This window comes from Monomorium pharaonis, chromosome 9, assembly GCF_013373865.1.
Source record: "Monomorium pharaonis isolate MP-MQ-018 chromosome 9, ASM1337386v2, whole genome shotgun sequence".
Taxonomy (NCBI): domain Eukaryota; kingdom Metazoa; phylum Arthropoda; class Insecta; order Hymenoptera; family Formicidae; genus Monomorium; species Monomorium pharaonis.
In genome coordinates this window covers 1903983-1926540 of record NC_050475.1, presented here as the reverse complement: position 1 = coordinate 1926540, position 22558 = coordinate 1903983, and the positions used below count along the sequence as shown (strand labels likewise).

Below are 22558 nucleotides of genomic sequence, written 5' to 3'. Positions count from 1 at the left end.
GTGTAATTATAAATAAAAATTACATTTGCAATTTGCATTTCTTTCCTAGTTTCTTAAAGAAAAGTTCAATGATGTTTTGCCATACTATGTCCTACTCTTTTTCCATTTGTAATTTACGACATTTTTAATCGTATGCTCTAAATTTTAAAGAGCTGCTACGAAGACTATAACACTACGAGAATGTGTAAATTATCGTCAATCATACGTCAATATAGTTTCGAAGAAAATAATTCATTAAAAAGCAGTTTATTGTTGAGTCTAATCGTTGAATACTTTGCCGACAAAGATGTACGTATACATATTTCGGCTGAAACAATCTTGGTTTTACTTAAAAAGGAAATCCGGGCAGAAGAAAGAAACGCGTGTGTTCTTCGTCCCGTGTCCCATCAATAACGCGTCTCAAATTACAGCGGATTTCACGCTGCAGCACAAAGAGCATATGCGAATGTGAACTACTTTCTCGCCTCCCTCCCGGTTGTCACCACCCGCGGACCAGCCGGATCTCGTGCAGACCGTTTTGTTATTGGAATTTGATGATCCGCCGTCCCCGTGGGGCCCCGCTACATAAATATTTGCGCGGTAAATCCCTTCGCCGATCCACTTGCCTTCTCTCGCCGCCCCTCGTTTCTAACTGCCGCTCCTCCCTTCCCGCGCACCCTTTCATTTTATTACATGAACTAGTATATATACGCATCTCCCGGCCACTCGGCAACTTTATGATCTGCGTTTTAACAGCGTTAGGCCCCGCGTTACCGATTCTCCGACAACAATCTCCCTATCCCCCCTTTTTCCTCCCTGGCTGTTCGGCGAACGAGAATGAATTTTCTCCCCATCAGTCAGATTTTGTTCGATCAACTTAGAATCAAGAATTTCTCTTGACCAGGATCTGCGCGAGATGTACGTGACAGAGTGAGTTTAAAAATTTTTACAACAATTCTCTCTTCCATGAAATATCATTTTAAAGAAATATTCATTTAAAGAATAATAAGTATGCAATTATTCGCCTGAGATTTAATCCGTGTAAACTGATTTGTACAGTCGCGTGGTGATTCTTTATCTACGAGTTATATTCGGCGTTAAATCCGCGATTAAAATAAAGATCGGGGAAGAGGCCGCGAAAACGTTTGTCCGGCATCAGCTAAACTGACTATCATATCGCTTTAATGACGCAAGGACATTCGACCCTTCGCACTCTCTTATTATTTACTGGATGACAGCAGGTAGAGATTACCCTTTCTTTTTGAGATTCAATTCCGTAGGGGAAGACCGCGCCCCGCAAATAATAAGCACCGTTGCGTCGCGTATATAATACGATGTCACGATGACAATCACGATGATCCCCGCGAGCAAAGCTACCAAGTGCCCAATTTATCGCCCTGGCGGGGCAAATTTGTCATTCAGAAAGCTGAGTATCGTGTGTCTCCCGCTTAAATAATTAGACATCAGAGCAAGTCATAAAAGAGACAACGTAAAGATCCAACAACGTAAAGATCCACAAAAAAGAAAACGTTCAAAAGATATTTTGGTGCATTCATTGTTTCGTATTATTCATTTAAGAATTTACGAGAAAGTAGATTCTTCGTGAAGAGATAAATCTTTAAAATGTATGAAATAAAGATACCTTTTAATTTAAAATATAAATATTCAAATTAAAATCATTATTTAAATTTAAAATATATTTAAATGTGTTTATATAATAGTTAAGAGAAATATACATATTTTGAGATTAAATATCGCTTAATGAATTAAATAACAAATATTTTTTAATGATATATTATTATTACTAAAATTATGTACATACATTTCGCATCAAATTAAGATATATATAATTTATTAAATAAAAGATATAAAAAAATAGATTTTTTATTATTGTTACTATTAGCGGAGCATACATGTTACTCGTCTTCCGAGCGTAAAAAGGTCCAGAGCATATGTCAGTCGAGGCTGCAAATCCTCTATCATAATCCGACAATAAGCGACATCGGGGACCGTCGATGAGACGATGTAGTCGTTCCACATGATGCAGAATCCGTCGTCGAATGATTAATCGTTTCGATACTCTAAGCCTCTCTCGCGCGTCGCGTCTAATCCCTTCGACGTTCTCTCTCTTCTTTTTTTTACGGTCCCGAAAGAATACTCCCTTTTTTTCAGTAAAAAAAAAAAAAAAGAACGTAAACTGTTCGCGCAATTCGCACCCGCCACCGGAAGCGACGTAACGATGCTTTATGAATTCCGCGGCAAATTTATCGCGAGACAGGGGCCACGAGGTGCGACTTCCCCTCCCTCCCCCTTCCCCTCCCCGTATGTATGTACGTCGCGTATCTCCCGTTTTAATCAACGCGAATTGTCTTCGCTACGACCGCGCGAATGGCGCCGGGGTCCGGAGAGCACTGAATTTCCCGAAACTCTAAATATTCGAACGCACGGTCTCTCAGATCGCCGACTAATGGAAAATCATGGCAGCAGCATCGTGTGAACTCTCGATCAGAGTCGTATTGTTCATGCAACGCGACGCGATTTCTACCTGATGGTGGACATTGTGTAGGAAGGGATGAGACTGGACATACGTTGGAAGCAATCGATTGTAATTATAATTACTTTCTAACATAATGAGATTTTTATGTAGAAAAAATTTAATAAAGAATGCATTACGTCGATTTTATCTTTACTTGTCCTTTATTACAGCGTAGGGAAAAATCCAATGAAGAGTATATCACAATGACTAGCGTTGTAATTGCCTTACGGCGCGCATTTGTAAATTTTTCAGTCTGTTAGCGAACTGCGGGATTTCCCATTCCGCTCTCTAAAATCGACACGGGACCGTGCGGTGACCGGATAAATTATGTTAGTGCGGAACTCGCGAATTCTTTCTTATTCCGGCTTAATCCGGGGGAACGACCGTAGTAAAACGGATCAAAGGGGGATCATGCACGGGAACTCGGCAAGCGTCCCTGTCCCCTCTTGCTCTCATCCCTGCGACTCAAACTCTGAACGGCTCGTTTCGGCTCGTTTCTCCACCTCTGTTTGCCACTTTGCAGCTACCTTCACCCGACCGACTAACCTTTGACCCTCGCAGTTGAGATTAGAGGGGAAACGAAAGAGAGAAAGAGAGAAAGAGAGAGAGAGAGAGAGAGAGAAAGAAAGAGAGATGTGGGAGGTACGGAAAGAGAAAGAGAAAAAGAAACAGAGGGAGGAAAGAGAATTTTGCGTGGCGAAACGATTGCTTTTCCGTTCGCCGGATTTTTATCGAGTTATCGAAACTCCATCGACACACCGAGACAAATTTCATTTCGCGTTGGCAACCTCGTTGGCGTAGGAATTGAGAGCTCGCTGTTAATATTAGATCCCCGCGTGGAATTTTTGCGTCGCGTCTACGATACGTGCAGGACATGTACCTCTCGCGTGTATCTCTCGCTTTCTCCGACGAGTAACTGAATAACGACGATCAAAGTGCCGCTTTTATTTCAGCTTTGGTTTTCTGTTTGAATTTCAGCGAGAGAAAGAATTTCTTTAAAATTAAAGGCGAAGTATCTGCCTGATTTATCGACCTCGTGCGATTTAAGGCAAATGTCCCATGCATGTAACTATCAAGATTGTCGATTTTTTTTTTAACGATTTATAACGTAAAGTTTCTATCAACAAACAAAAAATATAAAAAATTTCTAAATTATCCCGAAAATAATATTAAAACTTGTATGAAATATTTCTATATAAATAAATCGACATACGAACAATTAAAAATACTTATCTTTATTTATACTAAAGCTTTATCTTATTTTGTTGTATCATTTATGAAGTTTATTGTTTATCAAATAAATAGAAAAAATGTATATAAACACATAATGGGTTTCCTAAAAAAATTTGTAAAATATTATTAAAAGGTGAACTCTTTAATTTGTGTAACAAATCCATTTTTTACGGTATTTTTTGTAATATTTAAAATAACTTTCACTTTATGATAATGCCAATGTATACATTTGTACAACACATAATAAATAAATATTCATACTTTCGACAGTCGGATAATATCTTACAGGAATTCCTTAATAATAATTTTTTTGCAAATTTTATTAATTTCGCTTTTGTTAATTTCTGCTTTTAAAACATTATTATTCAATTTTAAAACGGATTAAAAAAAGAAAATATTACATATCAATTAACTCATCAAAGTGGCATTGACGATCATTATAAAAATCAATGCATCTGCATTTTCATGTTACGTTAATTTTTATATATCAAAGAAAATTGTTACCTTTTAACATTATTTCTTGACCTACCTACACTGACAAACAGTTTCTATTATTTGAACACCATAATTTTGTCTAATTTTCAATTTTTATTCTTTTGTTCACATTTCCGATAAGCTACTGTCTTGGTCTTCAGGACTTTAATAAATTTATTATTTAAAGATTTAGACTTTTATAAAGACTTCATTTCCATGTCTATTTTTATTCAATTCCATGAGACTGCCTCTTACCTCTCCTACTTATCACTAATGAGATTTAATTATATTATATATATTTTATGACAGACTTACTAATAGACCTAAGTAGAATATTATCAAGAAAGTATTATTTCAAAAGCTAAGGAGAATATAAATGTCAGAATATTAAAATACATGAAACTGTAATTAAGATATACAATTTTTCTGTATTTATATTATTATTATGTAAAGAATATACGCGACACTTTAGGTGACATCTTTAATTCAATCTTTACGGCAAAGGAGTCATAGTGTGGCGCCATCTTACATCAGCTTTATAGATTTAAATCTGATGGTAATCAAAATATCAAGGTTACCGACTTTGAATAAATTTTCAATTATCAATGTTGCAGGTCCTAAATATTTAAAGGTATAATTGAAAAGTATTGATATACGTAAATATACAAGTAAAACAGTGCCCAAAGCAATCGACATTTTACAAGATTATAATTATTACGCGCATTCAATTTTTTATTTATCCATTAAGCATCCGTAATATCTGCAGATATTTAATTATATATTTACAGAAATCTTTTAAATATAAACGTTCATAAAATTTAATAAGTACCATAAAATCGATTTTTTTTAATCTTCTAAATAATTATCTAAATCATTAATAAAATATTTACCCATAGTTGTGCCGCTTGATGCCCCACCGGGCCTTCTGCTCTCGAATTTCGCTTTATTGTCCTTCGTGACTCCTCCGCGCCAAATTTGCCGCACATTACTTGCACACGAATAACGGCGAGAGCGCAAGGTCTCGCGATACTTCGTACAATACTCCCGATCACGAGGATCACGTTGCGTTTCAGAATAGAAGAACAACGCGGGGAACGTGCGATTACATACTTTGCCCTGCCTAATTAATAAAAACTCACTCCCATTTGAAAATTTTATATCCTACATACAGTTAAATTAACAGTTTGCTCGGTAACTGGGGCTCGATTCTTGAATTCATTCGCAAGAGAAACGTATACGCAAGTACTCGCTCTAACAGAAAAGTTACAAGTTTATTGGTTAATAGCCATACGATAGCCAATAAATTTCCAACTTTTCTGTAAGATCAGAATTTGCGAATACGTTTCTCTTGCGAATGAATTCAAGAATAGAGCCCCTGGTTGTGTTTTACTCGACACTCGATGTTTTATTGCGCAAATAAAATCCGCGGGAAAAATCTCGCGCGAGTACCCGTCTCGATGTGCCGCGACGAAGCAGGCAACGTCCCGTTTCGCAAGCAAGAATTGTATTTCGTATATATCTCTTTGCGAATCGACCACTGCGTGTCCAAGACGATCGTCCGTCATTGTATTCGGAATCCTTGATATCGTGTTCGCGCACAATTCGAACCCACGACACACGACACAGACGACAGGCGTTTGCCCAGTAGGGAGCAGGATCCAAAATGGCGTCGGCAGACTGGCGCGATGGCGCTAAGTAGCATCGTGACGTCACGCACGCAACGTACAACGCGGGACATTCAAATGGGTATGGAGACAGACAACACGCTCTCATTAGAGAATTTGTACATAAGAAAAGCTAACTAACATCGCAAGACAACGACAAAAGTAAACGCATAAAATTTAATTAGTAAACATTCGTGAAATAATAATTATACGCAATTGAAAGAAAATTTATGATTAATCCTTTCTTTATTCCAGAGAGGAACCTGAGAGCGGTCATCGCGTCGTTTTAGGTGTTTTCATCCATCAGCACCTCTATGTGCATAAAATGTGCACATTGAACTATGTAGACTGCGTTCCGATATTTACTGTCAGTACTGAAAATCTATGACGTATAGAAAAAACCCAAAAAGTCATGCACATTACCTACGGGATTCGTGAATATTTGACTACATAGTTCAATGTGCACTTTTTGTGCACATAGGGTGCGTTCGGGGAGACGCTACCAGCATCAGTCCGTCTTCATTACTCATTAAAAGTAGAACAAGGATAAACTGATATTGGTAGCGCTAATAGCGTCTCCCCGAACACACCCATAGAAGCGTTGATGGATGGAAACATCTAGGGCCACCTAGGACCGGTTGTTTTAACTTCTTAGTAAACTTACCTACCAAGTAAGCACGTGTCTATCTTCATTTCTTTTCTTAAATATAAATAAAGACAAACATATATTTATCTGATAGGTAAGTTTACCAAGAAATTGGAACAACCGACCCCTAACACGACGGGATGACCGCTCTCAGGTTCCTTTCTGGTATTTCACAAATTTATACGACGAAACTTGACGTATGTAATCGGTATATTATATAAATTAAAAAATGTATATACCTGTGCTGTGTGCGTGTAATAGCACACACATACGCACACGCAATACACACACACGATGCGCCACGTAACACAACTAAATTATATGTAAATTGATTCTTCGATTTCAGAATCAAAGATGAGATCGAATCATTAGGCGATGATATCCCGAATTTACAGCCAATGTGTAATAAATTTCAAGATGAATCGTGTGACTGAGATGGTTTTCAATTCTCGCAGTTATTGCAATACAAAACTGAACTCGATATAACTGAATGGTTGATGATGACAACTGAAACGCAGAATAATACTCTGCAAGGACTCTGTTCTAAGATCGCGTTTGTTTTGCAAAAGGTAATTCTTCATCGTATTTTAATAATTACATACTCAGTTTTACACGCATAATATAATCAATATATACTGCCTCAAATTAGCAATATGTCTCTTGGACCTTGGCAATAGCTACATCATTTTATTGACGCCTGGTGGGCAATACTCGCAAAGCACTAGATTGTTGTGGCAGAGTTTAGATAACACTCTGAAGGATATGCAAGGTATACTTCCCGTAAACGTCTTTACTTAGTTCACAAAATTATTTCCACGAGACTCTTGAGATCGCTCAGATAGCACTCTCAATAGCACTCTCCAGACTTTATAATCAATCATTACATTGTCGCTAATCTTTATGCTGCTTTGGTAAATTAAATATTACTTTATTAGATACAAGTTATTATACAGCTGTGATCAAAATATTAGACATCTTAAATTTTTTTAGATATTTTTAACTGCAAAGATACAAGGTTTTAACTACAAGGTTGAAGTACAAATACAGAAATTAAAATGTGAATTATTCTTTGTTTCAAGAACTCTTAAACTTATGTTGTAATGCTAGTAACCAATAAAAAATAATCAAGGTTGGAATGCAATACATTATTCGTTATTGTTACTTTTTGATACTTGTTGATAATATGATAATATTGTTACATTTTTATAGTAACAATTCAGCTGTTACTTTTATTGTTGTTTTAATTCTAGTTGGTAGTTTTTTAAATATTTGGTACTTTTTATTTTAAGCTGTATATTTTGATAGCCATTATTGTTTTTGATGAAAGTTTACTGTGGGTGTGTGTGTGTGTGTGTGTGTACACACACACATGCACAATAAACTTTCATCAAAAACAATGATGGCTATCAAAATATGCAAGTATATAAAAAATAAAAATATTAATGTGAATTATAATAAAAATTAGAGAAGAATTATTAGATAAATTTAATATATATGAAAGAAAGCTTATATATATTATACAGTTTGGAGTTTTAAGTTTCAATATTAATTTTTAAATAATGTATTTTAAAATTAATATTTTACTTTAACATCACAAAAATATAAGATAAAGAATCATTATTTTCTAAATGATGGTATTAAATAATTTTTTACAAAAAATAACGATAATGTAATATAACGCATTATTTTTTTAAAGTAACATTTCTAATCTTGAAAATAAAAGAATTCCAGATAAATAAAAAATATTTTTACGTAATACTTTTGGGCCTTAACTGTATAATGAAACAGAGATTTAACTATTCGTATTAACTAGTATTTTTTTTACAGGGTGACTTCGACACTGCTACAAGTTTCTATAGATTGTCGTTTGAATTTGATGCAGATACAGATGCATATACTTGTGGTATGAAATACGATAAATTTTATTGAATCGCTCTCTCATTAATTTATTGCGTAAATAACAGTGTAAATATATGTCTTTTAATCAATATGATTTTATTTTTTAATAATAGCAATTTTTCTAAATCATATTGTTTAAAATTATCGTATTTAGGTAAAACTAACCTACTTTAGATTTAAATTACACATTTTTTACTGTCAGAATGTTAAAGTTTTCTAAGTTTTGCATTGTAATTACAAGAGCAAAATGTATTGGATATTTGGTATTAGAAATATAAAATTTCAAAATATAAGCTTTTACTTTTCTTTACATTATGAAATTATTGCTCTATCTACGAGATCTATTCAGCATTAGAAAAATACGCCTTACCATTGGAATTAATTTCTTATTTCTTGTTTCAGTATTAAAATATTCTAATATGCTATTGCAATTCTTTTTATTTAAAGTGTTACGAATATGAATGAAAAATCAAGTATTTAATTAATCAATCAACTTGGTGATATTTTTCTTTTAAAATAGAGCAATATTTTATCTCGCATCACATTTATCACATAACATTTTGTTTCACATATACATGATATAAATTCAAATAATTGATTTGATAAAAATTCACTCACCGATTGCTGTCGCTGCTCCTGCTGCTGCTGCTGATGCTGCTGCTGCTGCTGCTACTGCTGCTACTGCTACATTCCTTTTCTGGTTTTGATTCTGAAAATGTGATAAATATTATTCCTAAACTCAAACACAAAAGCAGGTAAAGAAATGTATCACTTGAAAAAATAGTATATTTACCGAGTCGCTCCATGAATGCCGCTTTCTGCTGACATCATCCTGCTATTCTCGAACCGCACACTAATAACGATCGCCCGATACTTTATTCGGCACTCCCGATATTACGGATAATTTATCACACACGAGTAAAACGTAAACTACGCGCGAGAATTTCACTTGGCGCGACCGTTACGTTTGAAAAAGTGAAAAGGACGGCTCGTCTGATTGGCGGCGAAAATCAACCTAGCACGAAAGTGGCGTGACGTCACGTAACTTCATGGAAACGCAGGCCGAGGAAAACCGTTTGAATGAAAATTACGCGCCGACATACGACGAACGGAGACAAATTCACTTCGAGAATTTTCTATTTCGCACGACGACTAGTAGCACTTTAATTGGCACTCGCGATATTCTACCGAACGTATCTTTTTCACACTTTAGGCCGAAGGCAGAGAACGAGACGTAGGTGTCGCAGTCGTAGTCGTAGGAAAAACGTAAGTCGTACATGTAGTATACTATTCTAGACTCTAGAATAGTAGTATATTACGACTTACGTTTTTCTCTGCCTTACCCTACGACTATGAATACGACATCTACGTCTCGATCTCTGCCTTACTCGAATGCGCACACGAACACTTTACACGAAACTGAAGGTAAATGCACGATGCCGCGCTTTACACGTGAATACGACCTCTCATGTGAGTACGATCTCACATGGTTCGCGGGTCGTCTGTTAGCGCGACGGCATTCTTAACACAACACCGTACCTGCGCACAATGAATTCTGAACAGACACGCGAGACACGCACGGAATCAACGGAACGTCCGTCCGATGCGTCCGACCGGCGCTGGAGCGCGGAGCAACATGGCGGCGGTAGCGGCGTACGTGACTCAGCGGTAGTCGACGCAGGCGCGGCGGTCAACCGCCTAGCAGCGCCGAGTGGCGCCGACTAGCGCCGAGTACCGCCGAGTCTGCCTGCCAGCAGTCACGTACGCCAGTCCAGCGTCGGTCGGACGTTCTGTCGACTACGTGCGTGTCTTGCGTTCAGAATTCATTGTGCGCAGGTACGGTGTTGTGTTTAGAGTGCCGTCGTGCTAGCAAACGATACGCGAGCCATGTGAGATCGTATTCATGTGTAAAGCGCGGCATCGTTTGCCTTCGGTTTCGAGTGAAGTGTTCGCGTGCACATTCGAGCAAAGTGTGAAGAGGATACGTTCGGTAGAATGTGAAGTGCTACTAGTCGTGCGAGCATACGAAATTCTCGAAGTGAATTTATCTCCGTGCGTTGTATCTCGGCGCGTAATTTTCATTCAAACGATTTTCCTCGGCCTGCGTTTCCACGAAGTTACGTGAGGTCACGCCACTTTCGTGCCATGTAGATTTTCGCCGCCAATCAGACGAGCCGTACTTTTCACGTATTTTTTCAAACGTAACGGTCCGGCCAAGTGAAATTCTCGCGCGCGGTTTACGTTTTACTCGTGATATATTATCCGTAATATCGGGATTGCCGAATAAAGTATTGGGCGATCGTTATTAGTGTGCAGTTCGAGAATAGGATAATGTCAGCAGAAAGTGGCATCCATGGAGCGACTCGGTAAATATACTATTTTTTCAAGTGATACATTTCTTTACCTGCTTTTGTGTTTGAGTTTAGGAATAATATTTATCACATTTTCAGAATCATACCAGAAAAGGAATGTAGCAGTAGCAGTAGCAGCAGCTGCATCAGCAGTAGGAGCAGCGACAGCTATTGGTGAGTGATTTTTTATCAAATTAATATTTGAATTTATATCACGTATATGTAGAACAAACTGATATGTGATAAACGTGATGCGAGATAAAATATTGCTCTATTTTAAAAGAAAAATATCACCAAGTTGATTGATTAATTAAATACTTGGTTTTTCATTAATATTTCTAACGCCTTAAATAAAAATAATTACAATAGCATATTAGAATCTTTTAATACTGAAACAAGAAATAAGAAATTAATTCCAATGGTAAGGCGCAGCATTTTTCTAATGCTGAATAAATCTCGTAGATAGAGCAATAATTTCGTAATGCAAAGAAAAGTAAAAGCTTATATTTTGAAAGTTTATATTTCTAATACCAAATATCCAGTACATTTTGTTCTTATAATTACAATGCAAAACTTAGAAAACTTTAACATTCTGATAATAAAAAATGTGTAATTTAAATCAAAAGTAGGGATAGTTTTACCTAAATACGATAGATTTTAAACAATATGATTTAGAAAAATTGCTCTGTGAGTTTCTCAAACGACCATGTACCGTGTTCTGATACTTTTTGTAAAGCTCATAAGATTCTTTCGAAGTCTTTAGGTATTCGGAGCTTATTGGGGCAGTTCGAACCAATCTCAATTTGAAAAAATAAATAACTTAACAACAATCTCTATTCGGACGAAGAAGAAAATAACTATTGTAATAAGATACGCGTACACTCACTGCGATTAGTTTATAATCAGATCAAAATCGAGTAAAATTGAAACAGAAAAATGATATGATTCAATTTCGTGGTTGCAACGTAATTAAACACGATAAATCTTTAATATAGAGCCAGCTTAATAATAGCATTATTTAACAAATATTTACAACTATTATTAAATTTTCAACTTCGGTGATCTCACTTCTAATGTGCAAGATATTTTTGCTGTTGGAATTCGTTAACTACACTTGATCGCTACTCAATGCAGAAGTCAAATTTTTCCGAGTTTCCATATTTACTGAATTAATGGACAATCTTCCACAAACTTCATCATCGACGGATGAAACATCAATCTGAGATTTATCTTTCTGCGCTTTTGTCAAATGCTTAGGATAGTTTAGTGCCTCTTCATTGCTTATATCTATAAATATTATAGAGTTGGTGAATTATATATCTCACATAAATTATTATAAACATAGATTCTTAAAATTCTAAAAATTTTACCTTTATTATCTTGTTGATCTTCACTTGTACCTCCAGAACTATCATTCGTCAATTCATTTTTCAAAAATTTAGTCATCTTAGAATTTTTTTCTGAGACTTTGATATCCTAAAATTTAGCATCTAAAATGATTATTCATGTTGTTAATGTGCCATTTTAATCACTCTCACTCAAAGTGCAAAATTATTTCTCTCTAAAATTTGGGAGTCGATAATATTACCTAATGGTATACTGAGGACAGCAGGTCTTATAACAATAGCAGCGCTCTGTCTCCAATCCCTGTCAATCAAACTTTGATAGTTTTGCATCGTCAACGTGTGCGCCCACATACCTGCGTACGAAAAATAACGATTTATGTCAGATTCAAACTTAGTCAGAGTTTCGGCTTGCTTCTCAACAATTTTTCACGAGATAACGTGGCCCGTTTCAGAGCGACGTGAAAATATCCGAGACTCTCTCGCGAAACGAGGTGTCTCGGCGATTGGGGAGGACAGTATTTTCGTTCTCACCGTGACTGAAATTCATGGTAGAGCTTGCAGTAGCCACACCGATAACCCTCATGTTCCTCGTAATATTCCACGATACCGTACGATACTGTCTGCTGGCTATCTCGACGACGTTCCTCGTTCGTTGTTCACTGTTTACGCGGATTGTGCCAGGCGAACACTGCGAACGCGGAAGACTCGCTTACTTCGCCTTAGGTACTTCCCGATCGAATAGTGTCGTTACTCGTGCATCGCAATTGTCTATTAAAATTTAAAGCTTATTTCTCGGTTTGTCGATTTAAATAATTTAACAGAGAGGAACCTGAGACTCCTGAGAGCGGTCATTGCGTCGTTTAAGGTGTTTTCATCCATCAGCGCCTCTATTATAGCATAGAAGAGACCCAAAAAGTTACGCACATTATCTACGGAATTCATAGATATTTGATTATATAGTTCAATGTGCACATTTTGTGCACATAGAGGCGTTGATGGATGAAAACACCTAAAACGACGCGATGACCGCTCTCATTTTATTCAAAACTCTATTTTTTTATATAAGATTATTGACAGAAATATTTTATGTATATATATATATAAATCATTGTTTCTTTTAAAAAATAGATATGCGTAAAATTATCCATACCCAAGAAAATTATCGCAAAGTTTCCGAAAGAATAATTGTCGAATCTGTTTATTTCTTTTCTCATGTTAATAATTATAGACAAAAAAATACAATTTTTAATTGCGTTTGTTATATGTACAATACATACATAAAAAATGCATCATTTTCGATAATCGATAACTGAGCTTAGTGGTCACCACTGTCACTAGTGATCATTTCCGTTTTCGAGAGATTCCTTCCTCCTTCCTCTGTCTTTTGGTAATAAACTACACAGCGGAATGGTAAGTGTCGTGCGATTTCCACTTTCAATCCAAGTTTTTTTATGGAATCTTGCACGATGCGTGTTAAATGTTTGAATACGATGATAAATCCGTTAATTATGAATCCATTTCGGGGACTATTTTGACAAATTTGCGAGAGAAAGTAGCGAGACGATGTTTTGAGGTTAGACGTGTCCAGGTTTATTGCCGCTTCTAACCTCGGAACGTCACAAGCGAATTTTTCGATTCTAATTTTTCTAATCGAGCACGCTATCGTTCGACAATCGTCAAAATTCGATGATTTCTACTCTGAATTCTTGTACCGGATAAAAATTCGAACATCTCGTGAGATATGCGTCATGCTTTAAGCTAGTTTCGCGTGTACACAATCACGCTACATATTTGTTTTCCACAGTCGCTCGTAATTCCCGAGAAGTTCCAGCACATTCTTCGTGTCATGGGCACGAACATCGATGGTAACAGGAAAGTCATGTTCGCCATGACTGCGATCAAGGGTGTTGGTCGACGTTATGCTAACATCGTTCTGAAGAAGGCGGATATCGACTTGGACAAGCGTGCTGGAGAGTGTTCGGAGGAGGAAGTGAGTACTGCCAAGTGACTACTTTTACATTTGCGTATGAACAAATCAATAATGCTAATATACTGTAAAAAATGCTTGTTTAGGTTGAAAAAATCGTCACTATCATGGCCAATCCCAGACAATACAAGATTCCCGATTGGTTCCTCAACAGACAGAAGGATATCGTCGATGGAAAGTATTCACAGGTACGTTTGTTACTAGAAAGAAAGAATTTGTGTTTTGAAACACAACACTTTATAAATGCAAAAATCCATAAACATGGAGAAACACATTTCTCATGGAATTGTTGAGTTGAGTAACAGTATTTTATTGGGATTCAACTGGCATGAAGATATGTATACAGATATTTTACAGATATATATAAAGATACAATGAAGATTTACAACAATTATTTATCTATCTTTGTAATTATACCAAATGCAAATTCTGTCGCACAAATTCACGACTGATCGTGCCAACCTTCATTGCACGTTCAGATGGTAGCTTGTGCAATAATGACTGCACTACTGTACATTTTAATCTCTTTGTTCTTACTATTTCGAGTAGCAGGTACAAGGTGCAACAATAGATCAAGTTATTTACATATAATTTTGCAACTGTTAGTAAAGTTAAGTATATCTAAAACTCTATCATTTTGCAGCTCACGAGTGCCAACTTGGACTCTAAATTGCGCGAGGACTTGGAGAGGATGAAGAAGATTCGCGCTCACAGAGGTCTGCGTCACTACTGGGGCCTCCGTGTACGTGGTCAGCATACCAAAACTACCGGTCGTCGTGGACGTACAGTTGGTGTGTCGAAAAAGAAGTAAACCTTTATACATATTCTATGTACTATTAATAATAAATCTTTAAACGGTGAATGTATTTATTCGTCTTTACTTGGTCGATCATAAAAAGAAAAACGACCACAATCGCGAGGCACAAAGTTGTGAATACAAGAATAATCATCGCTGTGAGATCGTGTTACGTGCTTTAATTATAGATTTGCGATTTATTTAAATTTATGTATATTAATCTCTTGATCCTGAAGTAACGAATGTCACCCTTCAAGCCAAGACTGTCATTTCGACTAATTAAAGCCGAGAAAAGACTTGATGAAAGAGAGAGAGAGAGAGTGTGAGTGAGTAAATTGACTCTAAATATGCAATTGACAATATATGAATATAGCCCCTAAGTGCATTAACGATGTATAATAAGCGTCTCCAGATATACTTTGGGCACCTTTCCTCGCTGATTGCCTCTGATTCCCATGTAGTAATCGTCGTCATCAAGAATTTCGTAAATACCAATTACCTAGAAAAAATACAGATATATCTCCCATTTCTTTCTTTTTCTCAAGATATATTCAATTTATTAAAGTATAACTTTTTGTACATAGTAATCTAATTAGTACATTGTATTAATTATGATACAGACACGCATTTTTTAGTGTCACTATGGATACATATATCGAAATAAGCATAAAGTACAAAACAATACAGTGAAAGATACGGTAGTCGTGACATAATAAATAAAATGCTCGTAACAAAGTAAAATGGTAGGCATTTTATTGATAATACATGCACAATTTGAATAAATATACATATACATTAACTCGTCCACGCACGCAAGTACGTTTACGATTCGATCCGCGATGTGTCCTGTATTCACGTCTTATCACTTACAATTCTACAAATTTGTGGGGCTAGCATGTAGTACGTGATACTAACGACACATCGATTAGAAAAAGAAAATGGTAAAAAAGCGCGCGTGAGTCTAAACAAATTGAAAATCACAACATGTTTATCATGCACAATATAACTTGGTGTGTATAATTAGGATATGTGATATAACTGCAAATCTCGTGGATATAGATTCCTATTTTTTAAATAGTTTTAATCGCATTGCTCAATTAATCGATGACGATTTCGTATCACGTTTTGCAATTTGTAGGATAGAAGTTAATTTCTTTAAAGGCTCAGTTATAATATTTATTGATTCCCAAAACTCGACATATTATTATTGCTCATATTATTACTATCCTTGTGTTTTCCATCTAGCGTCTATCGAAAAATAGTTTTTTTTTTCTAATCTATCTTTGCATTGAATGAGTGCATTGCAAGAGTATCGTGAGTTAACATTTTTTTCCTCTCTTGACAATGCGAGAGTATGAGACTTTCAAGCTTTCTTTCGAAAAACAGTATGTGTAATATCTTGCAAGTTAACAACGGATTAGCTGCTTGAAAATAAATGCAGTACAATGTTAGAGTGTTAATAGAGAGTTCTTAAAGTTTATGCAAATACATATGAGCAAATACATATCTCGACTTGAAACGTGTACTTAACTTTACGAATACTTAACTCTATAACGCGTACGTAAAGAAGTTTTCAACATCTCGGGGTAATGTCTTAATCCTTTCGGGACGAATTTCTCTCTCTTTTTCTGTCTGGACGAGTCGGGTCCGAATTCTTTCTTAGAGTATAGGTCAATAATCGAAAAGTCGACGACACAGTCCCGAGAGATTTAAGCTTAAAACGAGTCTCACGGCGGCGGTCCGAGGAGGACAGTATAAAAGAAAATCTCTCTACAATACATATTTATACAGAGTAATTTAAAAAAAGAGACTAAGTATAAAACTATAAGTGACCTTACGGTACCGTAACTTAATCTGACTACTGATTCATGCCCTTCACTTCGAGACATCGCCAAGCATGCTGCTCGCGTACCCTAAATCACAAACTTGGTTACCTCATCCTGCATGACGCTTAGCTCGCTAGGATCCCTCGCGTCGTAATTGCACAACACTCTCGCTCTGTCCTGACCGTTCTCGGCTAGTGGTACGTTGGTGGTGGCTGATGGGGTGGTGAAATAGGGACCCCCAGATAGTCTGGGTAGGTAAACGACAAGTGAATTATAGTGCTGTAAAATCTTATTATCTATAATAAATTTCGTGTACGAGAAAACATTAAGAATAGGGAGGCACAACCGAACTTGTAAGCAACTTTTTACGAGAATCATACATCGTCGTAAAATGATATCACTTCACGTTAATCAGGCAACACATCTCTACGTTACTTGACATCGAGCGAGATATAATAAGTGTTCGATTGTGGTAGATTGGGTTTAGTATGCATGCAAAGAGATCGAATTTCTCACTGGATTATGTTTTTTATTCGGCGAATTAGTCTGTCTTTCGAGTATGTGTGTATGTATGTATGTTATTTTACCGATTCAATTACTACATGCATTATTGTTACACGTTTCACCCTGATATCCCTGATATTAATCCCTCGTAGTATTTAAACAAATTATCAACATCCTAATACAAAAACAAAAAAAGCGTACATTTACAATTATATCGTTTAATTACATGGCGTTGTTATAGCACCAAGGATTAGTTTCTCTTTTATTGCCATTATGGCCATTTTCGGCCGAGTTACGGCGAGTTTTGGCGATCCAAGGCAAAATTCTCCAAAGACAATACAAAGAATAATAAGAGGTAGTAGAGTAGAGTAGAGTAGAAGATGATGAAGATAAGACAAAATGATAGACCGCACTGATCGCCGTAAATCGTTCACAAAGAAGTTTATCGAGAGGAACGCTTCTATCTTGCCTAAATATACAATTGCATGTACAATTATACAATTATGGTATAAGGTATTTATTCAGTTATTTAACAAGTCTGTAACAATTAATCGACAGTTGGACCAAAGCTGTTTAAACGCGTGCGTGGAGTAACGAATACGACGCTGGAAAATTACATAATACAACCAACGTAGATTCGTCAATTAAATTGTCAACTAGATTTGAAATTTGTAATAATCCGTCAACGCTCGTGTGATCGAAAGACTAAACTTTACTTTATATATCAGTGTCGAATGTGGCGGTAACGTAAGCGGCAGATCCGGCGGTTACGGATGAGTTTTGAGAAAGAGTAGTAGGCGAGGGGTTTTGCTCGATCACTTCCTCGCTGTTGACTCTCAGCATAGGGCTCGGTTGACGCGCCCTGCAATTATCAATCGTACGTGCAAGCAGAGATAGAGATGTGGCCGGGAGAGAGAAAACACGCTCCGTCGCGCGAAGACCGGGAAAGCGAGGAGTAAGTAAGATAACGAAAGAACAATTTGCATTCTATTACTACCGATTATTAGAATAAGAAGCTCAGGATAAGATGCTGATATGAAAACGATTATATGTATAAGTTGTGTTGGCATTAGATCTGGCATAATTGATCGCTCGCCGCCGGTTTCACCGAGGTCAAGCTATCTTGAAACTTTAATTTTATATTGCTGTCGATTAAAGGTTAAAGTTAACTAGCTGCGTTGAAATCGGCCTTAACGGGTAATGTTCGTCAAACCACAAGCGCCGCAATGTTTTTCGCAGCGAAACATTTAAATGTCGCGAAAAATTTTCTTGCATCTTTCTGTTTCCAAATCTATGCCCGCGGTTGTTATGGTATAAAGGAGAAGCGGAGCTCACGAATCGATATATCTAAACATATCCATTACCATTTAAGGTTTGTCAAACATTACTCACTCGGATCACCATAAAGTGGGATAGCTGTACAGAAATGTTGCAATAACAATATACGCTGCATGAGGACAGTGTGCCGAATGAAAGAGTATAAAATATTTTTACAAGGAGAAACAAGAAAGCCAAAAAATGGCGCGAACAATAAACTTACCCGGCAAGCTCGCGCTGTAGATCCTGCATGGTGGCGTGGCACTGTGCATAGTGACGTGCTTGCGCTTCTATGAATTCGTGCAGGCATCGCAAATGTCCGGCCTGTGAACTCGAAACACCCTCCAGCAGCAGCTTCACGATCTCTGCTTGCCGATCGAACTCGGATTGCGCTACCCTCAGCTCCCTCTCTGCCTGATTTAGCAATGTATATATTTTATTTATAACTCTGTTTATTTTGGTATTTGCTATTCTAATTGTAAAATCAGGAAGCTAAACAACGATCATAGCTGTGAAATGCAGCTACTGGATTCATATTGTGAAAAAAGATAATTTGTTGCTTTGCGATTTAACAATTGTTATTATCGTTCTTTTCTCTTTATTTATCATATTCATACAAACTATTATGAGATAACACAATATGCAAATATGTATACAAAAATTGAGCTTGAATAACTAGCAAAATTTAGTACATTTATTCTAGATAATAGCCATAAAAATCTTTTTCATGTGATCACATTGGACTTTGAATCGAGAAAACGAACGAAACTATCGATTGCGTTAATACCTGATCGAGCAACACTTCAGGTGGTATGCCAGACTCCTATAAATCGCAGCAGTGTAGAGAGGACAAAACACACATAAACGTATAAGAAGACATTTTTTAATGGAATTGACAACAAACGATACTTACACTCTGCTGACCCAGCATGCTCCTCGCTTTCTTTACTTTATTTTTACACGCGTCCAGATCCAATCTATGTTAGAATCATTTAATATTAGTATGAGACTTCATTTTTAGCGTGCAACAGAGAAGAGCAAATTTATTACCTTTTAGTCTCCAATATTGACATTTCCTTGCTGACAGTCTTCATCTCTCCATCCAAGAACTTCCTCAGAGGCTGTATGTAGCAGTTGGCGGCAGTTCTTATGAAGTCTCTTTCAATTTGTCCCAATCTCTGCTGGCACTGGCCAACTTTTATTAATGCACTTCCTAAAATCAAATCTTTTTATGTATCAAGTTCTCATATATCATATGTATGCATCAGAATATATTTGGCACTAACCATAAGCTGTCCCTGGACCAAAATCATTCCCAGCTTCCATCATATCATTGCCTACATACTCCAAATTGCTTAACCTGTTAGGTCTTCTCTTATCAATTTTTTCAAAAAAGAAATCTTCAATCCTATTGCCTGTAAAATATATTATTTTAAAATTAATATATATAGAAAAGATTTTATATAGAAAAAATTAAATGACTATATCAAGTCAGTTAATATTTTGTAAATTAAAATACAGTTAAATTTGATATACATACCTGGATTTGGAGTAAGCACAGCTTCCATGTTCCGTAAAATTTTCTCTGTCCACGTTTTGGTGGCATTTCCTCTCTCCACTAGGTGTTCTAAATGTGCATCTAGTTCGGTCTTTTCTGATGTACCCAATGTCTCTTCTGTCATCTGAGATATATGACAAACAAACAAACAAAACAATCTTAAATTTTTTCGGCCAATTTTCAGCGCTTCTAACATATATCAATGTTCTTAACGTATGGTATTTCTAATACAATCTCAACATATAACACTCTTAACGCCGATAAAATACCAACGAAATAACGCGACTTTACAATCAAGATCAAAGTCTGCGTCATTTCATTGCAATGCTAATATAGCATCGAAGCGAGGTGACGCGTCCTCGGTCGATTAAAAGAGGCGCGTCATCGATGTCGGTCGACGATGTCGCATGTCGTGAAGAGGCTACGGATCTAAGGTTAAACGTTGAACGCGGAATCAACGAGTTCGACGAGAAGACGACGAAGGGGACGCGTTTGATCGTCACCTCCGAGCTCTCGTCGAATGTCAACGGTGACAGTCGTCGAAAGGCCCTGAGAGCAACGTCGCGCTTCCTCGGTGCCGTGGTTCCTAGACGATTTTGTTCCGTCAGGCGACGAAGGAAAAGAAACAAAGGGATTTCCTACCTGCACGACCCTGCTGAGGGCGGCCCCCGCGTCCTTCACCAGCTTCTTCACGTTGAAGTCCATCCTCGCGAATCGGATCTTTCACGCGATCGAGAACTCTTCCAAACTCTTCTTCCTAGCAAACACCCAACCCCCCTCTTTGCATTCTTTCTCTCTCTTTTTCTCTCCGTTCTCTCTTTCTCTGGATCTCCCACGCTCCTACACGCTCTTTCCCTGTCTCCCTGTGCTTTAGGACATTAAATGCCTCATTACTTCCGGAATCTAAAGTTACCAGGAATTCTCGATCGGACGTATCGTGTCTAGATATTCTTACCTCATGCCTTTGTGGCAGCCCTTGCGATTTATTCCCCATTTTTAGTTATTTTCTAGTTTCTTTATTTATTTGTTATCAAACTAATTTCAAGCAATTTATGTTTCTTAGATACTAAAAAAAGGAATGTTGTTTATTAAAAAAAGAAATTATTTATTCTTTTGTAAGCTTGATATTAGTAAACACGTATAACTTTACAAAGTCTATTTATTTCATAAGTATAAGATAAATTAGGGAAATCATTCCCATAACTGGTGACCCCGACGTGATAGAAAAGACAAGCCTGTCAAAGAATCGTGTTTACGTTTTGGCTCTCCTGACGATTGTCGTGCACGAAATTTGAAATCTTTCTTCGAGATGCCTGTTGAACGTTCTCCTGTGTCTTCTCCTGGGACATCGACTGAACAACCTCAAGAACATCTGCTTCTGGAAACGAAGGATCAACATGATGTTAACCGGACTCTCTTTTCTGATCAACATTCATCAGCTATACGAGGTGACACCCAAGAAATTCACTCGAATGAATTCCGTCTTTTGAAATTGCCATCTTTTTGGCATAAACAACCGAAACTTTGGTTTGCTCAATTGGAAAGTGAATTTTTAATATATAGAATTCGTTCTGATGATGTTAAATATAATTCGGTTATACATCACCTTGATGAACAAGCTTTAGTAGCTGTTGCTGAGATCGTTGAAAATCCTCCAGAGCGAGATAAATATCTTTATTTAAAAAATGTACTTATAAATCGATTTTCTGATTCTGAGGAGAAAAGGTTACGTCAATTATTAGCTGGAATTGAATTAAATGATAAAAAGCCGACGGAATTGCTTCGAGAACTTAAACAATTAGCTGGAAATGCTATTTCTGAGAATATTCTCCATTCGATCTGGCTTCAAAGATTACCTCTTAGAGTTCAAGCTACTTTAGCTGTTGTTGATGAAGCTCCTTTAATCAAGCTTGCTGAATTAGCTGATAAAATTTTGGAGAGAGATTCGGGCTTACAAATTGCCGCTGTAACTTCTACACCTGAATCTGGTTCCTCTAGTTTAGCTGATTTGGAGCGTAGAATTTCCGCTTTAGAAGTTAAACGCTATAGAAGCAGATCGAGATCTAGATTTAATTATAACAAGAGATTTAGATCAAATTCTCGGAATAAGTATTTCAAGAATGATAAATCTGATAAATCTGATAAATCTGATAAATCTGATAAAGTGCCTACTTGTTTTTATCATAAGAAATTTGGTGATAAAGCTCAAAAATGTACAATACCTTGTGCTATGTCTAAAGCTTTTACTGCAAATCCGGAAAACTGATTTTGCCGTTGAGTCATGAGGCAGATTGTGACGGTTTACCTTGTAGTCGCCTCATTGTTACTGATAAAACTTCATTACTCAATTTTCTTGTCGATACCGGAGCTGACATTTCATTGATTCCTAAAAGATTAGCTCAGTTTTCTCAATCTTCTTCATCTTTTAAACTGTTTGCTGCT

At 36.7% G+C, this 22558-nt stretch overlaps 3 protein-coding genes, 2 long non-coding RNA genes and 1 other non-coding gene across 19 annotated transcripts in view; 3 read left to right on the top strand and 3 right to left on the bottom strand.

The window, feature by feature from the left end:
• Nucleotides 1-5892, bottom strand: part of LOC114255221 — a 37599-nt gene extending 31707 nt beyond the window's left edge. For 2 of the 3 annotated variants that reach the window (XR_004964540.1, XR_003626524.2), the window contains exon 1: nucleotides 5113-5469. This is a non-coding gene — a long non-coding RNA (uncharacterized LOC114255221). Of the gene's footprint in view, nucleotides 1-5112; nucleotides 5470-5671 lie in introns of those variants that run through there. The other variant, XR_004964541.1, reaches the window with a different exon arrangement.
• Nucleotides 5893-6542: 650 nt separating this feature from the next.
• Nucleotides 6543-8724, top strand: LOC105837484. 3 transcript variants are annotated; one of them, XR_004964538.1, is made up of 5 exons: nucleotides 6543-6557; nucleotides 6632-6729; nucleotides 6879-7101; nucleotides 7182-7301; nucleotides 8360-8724. It is a non-coding gene; the product is annotated as an uncharacterized LOC105837484 (transcript). The 3 variants fall into 3 exon arrangements; XR_004964537.1 differs by having other exon boundaries at nucleotides 6627-6729; XR_004964539.1 differs by lacking the exon at nucleotides 6632-6729 and having other exon boundaries at nucleotides 6545-6626.
• A 1940-nt stretch (nucleotides 8725-10664) lies between these two features.
• On the top strand, nucleotides 10665-11381 carry LOC118647241. Its single transcript, XR_004964542.1, has 2 exons — nucleotides 10665-10797; nucleotides 10882-11381. It is a non-coding gene; the product is annotated as an uncharacterized LOC118647241 (long non-coding RNA).
• Nucleotides 11287-13027, bottom strand: LOC105831401 (arginyl-tRNA--protein transferase 1). Of its 4 annotated transcripts, none has more exons than XM_036291715.1 (4): nucleotides 12660-13027; nucleotides 12371-12481; nucleotides 12153-12258; nucleotides 11287-12069 (listed from the first exon to the last, which is right to left on the bottom strand). In XM_036291715.1, the coding sequence occupies exons 1-3, from the start codon at nucleotides 12709-12711 to the stop codon at nucleotides 12230-12232; spliced, it is 192 nt and encodes a 63-aa protein (XP_036147608.1). In that variant the 5' UTR covers nucleotides 12712-13027; the 3' UTR covers nucleotides 11287-12069; nucleotides 12153-12229. The 4 variants fall into 4 exon arrangements, with proteins under 4 accessions (XP_036147608.1, XP_036147609.1, XP_036147607.1 ...); XM_036291716.1 differs by having other exon boundaries at nucleotides 12153-12272; nucleotides 12660-13026; XM_036291714.1 differs by having other exon boundaries at nucleotides 12660-13023.
• A 356-nt stretch (nucleotides 13028-13383) lies between these two features.
• Nucleotides 13384-14977, top strand: LOC105831410 (40S ribosomal protein S18). Its single transcript, XM_012671512.3, has 4 exons — nucleotides 13384-13538; nucleotides 13933-14118; nucleotides 14202-14303; nucleotides 14759-14977. The coding sequence occupies exons 1-4, from the start codon at nucleotides 13536-13538 to the stop codon at nucleotides 14924-14926; spliced, it is 459 nt and encodes a 152-aa protein (XP_012526966.1). The 5' UTR covers nucleotides 13384-13535; the 3' UTR covers nucleotides 14927-14977.
• On the bottom strand, nucleotides 14969-20988 carry LOC105831409 (endophilin-B1). 7 transcript variants are annotated; one of them, XM_012671504.3, is made up of 9 exons: nucleotides 20759-20984; nucleotides 20099-20240; nucleotides 19845-19973; nucleotides 19609-19771; nucleotides 19472-19535; nucleotides 19346-19381; nucleotides 18782-18972; nucleotides 16846-16984; nucleotides 14969-15410 (listed from the first exon to the last, which is right to left on the bottom strand). In XM_012671504.3, exons 1-9 carry the CDS (start codon nucleotides 20819-20821, stop codon nucleotides 15297-15299), a joined length of 1041 nt encoding a protein of 346 aa, XP_012526958.1. In that variant the 5' UTR covers nucleotides 20822-20984; the 3' UTR covers nucleotides 14969-15296. The 7 variants fall into 7 exon arrangements, with proteins under 7 accessions (XP_012526958.1, XP_012526961.1, XP_012526965.1 ...); XM_012671510.3 differs by lacking the exon at nucleotides 14969-15410 and adding an exon at nucleotides 18634-18657 and having other exon boundaries at nucleotides 16848-16984; nucleotides 20759-20983; XM_028193118.2 differs by lacking the exons at nucleotides 14969-15410; nucleotides 16846-16984 and adding exons at nucleotides 17969-18103; nucleotides 18634-18657 and having other exon boundaries at nucleotides 20759-20983.
• Nucleotides 20989-22558: the final 1570 nt, after the last annotated feature.

Coding starts and splice junctions, on each gene's coding strand:
- LOC105831409 (XM_012671504.3), bottom strand. CDS start 20,821: ATGGACTTCAACGTGAAGAAGCTGGTGAAGGACGCGGGGGCCGCCCTC. Junction 19,772..19,844: donor TGGTCCAGGGACAGCTTATG/GTTAGTGCCAAA, acceptor ATTTGATTTTAG/GAAGTGCATTAATAAAAGTT. Junction 18,973..19,345: donor CTGAAGTGTTGCTCGATCAG/GTATTAACGCAA, acceptor TTGCTAAATCAG/GCAGAGAGGGAGCTGAGGGT.
- LOC105831410 (XM_012671512.3), top strand. Junction 14,119..14,201: donor GAGAGTGTTCGGAGGAGGAA/GTGAGTACTGCC, acceptor ATGCTTGTTTAG/GTTGAAAAAATCGTCACTAT. Junction 14,304..14,758: donor TCGATGGAAAGTATTCACAG/GTACGTTTGTTA, acceptor ATCATTTTGCAG/CTCACGAGTGCCAACTTGGA.
- LOC105831401 (XM_036291714.1), bottom strand. CDS start 12,228: ATGACTAAATTTTTGAAAAATGAATTGACGAATGATAGTTCTGGAGGT. Junction 12,070..12,152: donor AGATCAACAAGATAATAAAG/GTAAAATTTTTA, acceptor TAATATTTATAG/ATATAAGCAATGAAGAGGCA.